Source organism: Rattus norvegicus, chromosome 7 (genome assembly GCF_036323735.1).
Source record: "Rattus norvegicus strain BN/NHsdMcwi chromosome 7, GRCr8, whole genome shotgun sequence".
Classification (NCBI taxonomy): Eukaryota; Metazoa; Chordata; class Mammalia; order Rodentia; family Muridae; genus Rattus; species Rattus norvegicus.
In genome coordinates this window covers 136,320,629-136,326,766 of record NC_086025.1, presented here as the reverse complement: position 1 = coordinate 136,326,766, position 6,138 = coordinate 136,320,629, and the positions used below count along the sequence as shown (strand labels likewise).

Sequence of the window (6,138 nt, the reverse complement as noted above, 5' to 3'; positions counted from 1 at the left end):
ACTAAACATGAAACATGAACAACTGAATAGGTGGAGAACTGGCTGGCCTGGTGTGAGGAGGATGGCGCAGAGGGACTAGAGATGAGTTGGAGAGGCTGGGAAACTGATACGCCCCAAACTTGATGTTTGAAAGAAGGAGAGGGAAATAGGGGCCCCTAGATTTATCAACTAAAGTGGGACCCCAGCAAGTGGGGTTTTTAGTTTGCAGCTCAGAGAGACAGAGACAGAGACAGAGACAGAAGCAGAGAGAGACAGAGAGAGACTAGGGCTAGAGGGATGGTTAACTAGTTAAGAGCACTAGCTGCTCGTTTAGAGAACCCAGATTCAATTCCCAGCACCCAATGAGTGGTTAAGTAATTCCAGTCCTGTGACACCTGAAGCCGTCTTCTGGTGTCCCCGGACACCAGGTATGCACGTGATACACCCAAACTAAACACCATACTTTTAAGTGCTTGGGATTAAAGGCACGGATTTTCCTTTAGAGGAAGGAATGAGGGAATGGGGCACTTGGTAAGTTTAAGGGTGCTTGTTTCCAAGTCTAACAACCTTAGTTCTTGATCCTTAGAACCCAGCTCCCTCAACTTATCCATCTGCACTGAGGCATGTACACCCTCCACTCCCCTGACATATACATACAAAATAAATAACTAAACATAAACAGTTGAATAGGTGGAGAACTGGCTGGCCTGGAGTGGGGAGGATGGCACAGAGGGACTAGAGGAAATGAGTTGGAGAAGCTGGAAAACTGATACGCCCCAAACTTGATGTTTCAAAATGGAATATATCATTCATTCATCTCCCTAAGATTGTTCTTCCTCCCGTGTTCTTTATCTTTCTTTTTGGTGCTGGGGAATGAACCCTGGCTATATCATAGTCCTCCAGTCTCTTGTTTAGCAGCCCCACCAACCACAAAACAAGGGGTCATCTGTTTTTTTATTTGTTTTTGAAGCAAAGTCTCACTCTGTGCCCAGCCTGGCCTCAGCTTCTGACTCCTAATAGCTGGGATTACAAGCAGGAGTCAGCAGTCTGGCTATCAATTTAATTTAATATCATCTGTAATTTTGTTTTGATCTGGCTTCGTGAGACAGGGTTTCTCTATTTAGCCCTGGCTATCCTGGAACTCACTACCTAGAGTAGGCTATCCTTGAAACTCTGAGGTCCACCTGCCTCTGGCTCTTAAGTGCTGGGATTAAAGGCATGGACTACTGTGCCAGGACTAATTAATTTATTTAAAGACATAGTCTAGCCTCAAAACTAATTCATAGCTGAGGATGACCTTGAACTTCTGAATTTTCCATCTTCTGAGTGCAGAAGAGGGTATCAGATCCCATTACAGATGGTTCTGAGCCACCATGTGGTTGCTGGGAGTTGAACTCAGGATCTCTAAAAGAGCAGACAGTGCTCTTAACCGCTGAGCCATCTCTCCAGTCTTTTTTTTTTTTTTTAATTGCACTTGTTTGTGTAGGTGTTTATAGGTGCACATGCCCCACAGAGCTTGTATGAAAGTCAGAGAACAGCTTGCAGAAACTGATTCTTATTTCTATAAGTCCTGGAATACAACTCAGTCTGAGCCATCTTGCCAGTCTCTTTTTTTCTGACTCTACTTCTCAGACATGCTGAAGTGTCATTTGGGACCCTCTGATGTAAACCATCTCCAGTCTCTGAAGAGAAGAAAGGAAGTACTATTGCAAAACAAGCCTAAGCTCTCTGGGGGTGCTTAGCATTGCGTCTAGCACCTGGTCTGTTTTTGACCTCTTGAGAAGTGGCCCAGTCAGATTTGGTTGGTAGTTTGTGCTTATACTCAGAGTGCTCAAGTAGCTGATGCAGAGGAATTTCTGTGAGTTCCATGGCAGACTGGGATAATGAATCAGACCCTATCTCAAGAGGGGTTGGGGGGACAAAAAACAGAAGTACTCCAGGGGATCTGACACTGTCTCACTGTTCAACAGTTCTCAGCAATGACTTTAAAGAGGTTCTGCCTCAGAGAAAGGAAGGAAATAACACTTGGGTTTCAGGAAGGAGAGAAGAAAGAGTGAGACAATTCTGGAGTAAGTCTGGGGGGATTTCAACAGAGAAGCTCGGACTTTAGTAGCCACGGTAAAATTAGTAGGACTAGCTGGAGGTGGGGAAGGAAGTGACTGAGGTTGGGTAACTAGGGAGTTTTTTTACTTCGGTCTAGCATAGTAGGAGGCATTATATGTCCAGCTGAAAGCCTGGCTGTCCCTCAAAAGGCATGCTCTTTAGGTGAGCTAGATATTGTTTACTGAAGACAAGTGTGAAAACTGGGAACCTCAGGTGAGGTGAGCATATCATTTGTGTGTGTGTGTGTGTGTGTGTGTGTGTGTGTGTGTGTGTGTGTGTGTGTGTGTGTTTTGTGCATGGTCTTACTTACTTTATCCTTTCATTTCCTAGGTAGTTACAATCAGAAAAGTTGAGGACAGGAGAATAGTGGTATGTGTATGAGGCCTGAGAATCTTTGTGAGTTAAGGCCAGCCTGGGCTATATAACAAGACTCAAGAGAGAAAGAAAGGAAGTGGGGAAAAGGGGATGGAAAGGGGGAAAGGGAGAGAGAGAGAGAGAGAAAGAGACAAAGAGAGAGAGAGAGAGAGAGAGAGAGAGAGAGAGAGAGAGAGAGAGAGAGAGAGAAAGAGAGACGGGACTGGGCTTCAGGAACTGGGAAGTAATTTCATTGGAAGCCGCCAGGCTTATGGGGAACATCCCACACACATTAAAGAGGCCTGAGGTTTGGAGAAACAAAATTAACATATTTCCAGAAAAGACATTTGATAAGAACTTAGAAAAGAAGTCTGAGAATGTGAAAGGAAAGGGTAGAGAGAACCTAAGGAGATAACGGGGAACTTTGAGAGGAAGTGGTATGATAGTGGCTTTACAGCCAAGAATTAAAGTGAGTTCTAGGAGCAGAGCAGGGGACAGTTGTTCCAAGGAGGCAACTGGAGAAGCAAGTTCTCATAACATCTCCCTCTCCTCCTCCTCTCCCTTCAGTCTCCATCATGTGGAACAGCTCAGATGACAACTTCTCCTGCTACCATGAGTCTGTATTGGGCTATCGATACTTTGCAGTTATCTGGGGCATGGTAGTGGCTGCAACAGGCACCGTGGGCAATGTGCTCACCCTGTTGGCCTTGGCCATCCGTCCCAAACTCCGAACCCGTTTCAACCTGCTCATTGCCAACCTCACCCTGGCTGATCTACTCTACTGCACGCTCCTGCAGCCTTTCTCCGTGGACACATACCTCCACCTCCATTGGCGCACCGGCGCCATCTTCTGTAGAATATTCGGACTCCTCCTCTTTACTTCCAATTCTGTCTCCATTCTTACCCTCTGTCTCATTGCTCTAGGACGCTACCTTCTCATTGCCCACCCTAAGCTCTTTCCCCAGGTTTTCAGTGCCAAGGGGATCGTGCTGGCACTAGTGGGCAGCTGGGTTGTGGGGGTGACCAGCTTTGCCCCCCTCTGGAATGTTTATGTCTTGGTGCCAGTTGTCTGCACCTGCAGCTTTGACCGCGTGCGAGGCCGGCCTTACACCACCATCCTCATGGGCATCTTCTTTGTGGTTGGGCTCAGCAGCGTGGGCGTCTTCTACTGCCTCATCCACCGCCAAGTGAAGCGTGCGGCTCGAGCGCTGGACAAATATGGGCTGCAGGAGGCCAGCATGCGCTCCCATCAGGTGTCTGGGACACATGAAGCTGTGCCAGGCCACTTCCAGGAGCTAGACAGCGGGCTTGCATCAAGAGGTCCCAGCGAAGGGATTTCATCTGAGCCAGTCAGTGCTGCGACGACACAGACCCTGGAAGGTGATTCGTCAGAAGCGGGGGACCAGGGCATGAGAAAGGCAGCTCAGCAGATCTCAGAGAGAAGCCTTCCAGAAGTGCATCGCAAGACTGGAGGAGCTGCAGGAGCACGCAGAGCCACGGATGCACCATCGGAGTTCGGGAAGGTGACCCGTATGTGCTTTGCAGTGTTCCTTTGCTTCGTCCTCAGCTACATCCCTTTCCTGCTGCTCAACATTCTGGACGCCAGGGGCCGCGCTCCACGAGTAGTGCATATGGTTGCTGCCAACCTCACCTGGCTCAACAGCTGCATCAACCCTGTGCTCTATGCAGCCATGAACCGCCAGTTTCGCCAGGCTTATGGCTCCATCCTGAAACGCGGGCCACAGAGTTTCCGACGGTTCCATTAGAGCTAGTAGTCCACTCACCAGGCCAGGTCAAACGAGAACCAGAGTGGCCTGCAGAGGACAGGATAAGAGCCCCTCACATTTCACAGACAACCTCAGTGGTATAGAGGTACACCGTTTCCCCACTCAGGAATCAGTGTGCCAACCCTGTGTGACCCAAGGAATGTGGTTATTAATAAACACATTGCATTGCATCCCTCTGCACTCCGTGTGTGTGTGTGTGTGTGTGTGTGTGTGTGTGTGTGTGTGTGTTTTGTCTTCCTGGGTCTCTTTCCATCTTAGTTTTTGCAACAGTGTTTTTGTGGCTCGGGAATTTGGCTAGATTGACTGACTGGCCAGCAAGCTCCAGTGAGTGACCCTACTGACACGACCTCCCTAATGCTAGGATTACAGTCATCCACTGCCTTGACCAATTTTTACATAAGTGTTAAAGATCCAAACACAGATCCCATGTTTGCATAGTAAGCGCTTCCCAGCCTACCTCCCTAACTCCAGATTTCGTGCTTTTAGTGTCTAGGAGTGGCTATGTGAGAAAGAAGGATCTAGACCAGATTCAGAACTGGAATCTAGTAGTTGAGATTTGGGGTGACCTGTGTCAAAGCCATTTAGAGAGTAGCTATCCAGGGATAGACACAGCTTGTGACTGACAGGGTTCCAAGTTACAGGAACTTGGTACTTGGAATTAGCTTTCTCTTTCCCTTTTATTTTTCCTTGGAGACAGTCTTACTATGTAGCCCAACTTGCCCTCAAATTCAAGATCGTCCTGCAACGATGGCCACAGCCTGATTACATGTGTGTGCCTTTTTCCTTAATAAAACAGCCCTAACCGCTCACGCTTACTACTACTTCCCGAATCCCCCATCTAGGCTGGGTTTATTCAACACTACAGGTTATACCCCTGCAGTGAATCCTGCCCATTGTACCCCATGCAAGGGGGCAGTCAAGATGGAGCTGTGCTTCAGGGAAATGGAACCAAGATTAGAGGGTAGCAGCTGTACATGGAGGCTCTCTTCCTCCACTTTTCCTCTACAGGCCGAAGAAAGCCGTGCAAGGCACACCCCTGACTTACTCACCATCTTTCTGTAAATACTGCCTGAAAGCACAATGTCCACCAGGTGGCGCTGGTTCTCTGTGCTTCCTTTTTTACTTCCGGTTGAGTATTGAAAGTGCTAGCAAGAACCCTAACCAGGGGTGGAGACTCAGGCACCAGCACACACACACACACACACACACACCAAGCTTGGTTAGAAAAAATGAAGACTGAGGGAGAATGTTTCTGTTTTTTGATAGTCTTACCATATAACGAGGTCAGGCATGTAATCTTTGCTGAAACCATTATTTTTCTTTTCTTTTCTTTTTTTTTTTTTTTTTGGTTCTTTTTTTCGGAGCTGGGGACCGAACCCACGGCCTTGTGCTTCCTAGGCAAGCGCTCTACCAGTGAGCTAAATCCCCAACCCCATTATTTTTCTTTTAATTTCATGGGAAACAGGCTGTTATTATGTAGCTGATGCCGGCCTTGAATATTTGGTCTTCCTTCTTCAGGATCCAGAAACAGGGGTGGGGAGGGTTGTGTATGAGTCTCCATGCTCCTCTATCTTTATCTAAGGAGGGACAGGGTACTTACTGGGTGAGCACTGTGAGAACACTGAGGACGGAATGTTTGAGTTAGGTTGACAAGACGCCCCTTCCTATGTCCAAATGCCTGGCTTGAAACAACAAAATCTTGAAGAATTGAAATAAGAATAGGAAGACACTCTGACTCTTACCCCCCCCCCAACCCCCCACCCTTCAGCCCAGTCAGGACCAGGAGTCTGGCTTGCTAATCCATAGCCTGTGTTTCTAGATGTTCTTCACAACCCCACAAACAAAAAAGGCTACCTAGACAAGGTTCAGATAGGCCAGGTGTCTGCAGCCTGGGACCGTGCAGCTGAGACTTACT

The 6,138-nt window shown here is 47.8% G+C and overlaps 1 protein-coding gene across 3 annotated transcripts; it reads left to right on the top strand.

The window, feature by feature from the left end:
- The first annotated feature begins 2,118 nt into the window (after positions 1–2,118).
- Gpr84 (G protein-coupled receptor 84) lies at positions 2,119–4,393 on the top strand. Of its 3 annotated transcripts, none has more exons than XM_006242449.5 (2): positions 2,119–2,244; positions 3,004–4,393. In XM_006242449.5, the coding sequence occupies exon 2, from the start codon at positions 3,012–3,014 to the stop codon at positions 4,200–4,202; it is 1,191 nt and encodes a 396-aa protein (XP_006242511.1). In that variant the 5' UTR covers positions 2,119–2,244; positions 3,004–3,011; the 3' UTR covers positions 4,203–4,393. The 3 variants fall into 3 exon arrangements, with proteins under 3 accessions (XP_006242511.1, XP_006242510.1, NP_001102979.1); XM_006242448.4 differs by having other exon boundaries at positions 2,141–2,295; NM_001109509.1 differs by having other exon boundaries at positions 2,194–2,300; positions 3,004–4,389.
- Positions 4,394–6,138: the final 1,745 nt, after the last annotated feature.

Coding starts and splice junctions, on each gene's coding strand:
- Gpr84 (XM_006242449.5), top strand. CDS start 3,012: ATGTGGAACAGCTCAGATGACAACTTCTCCTGCTACCATGAGTCTGTA.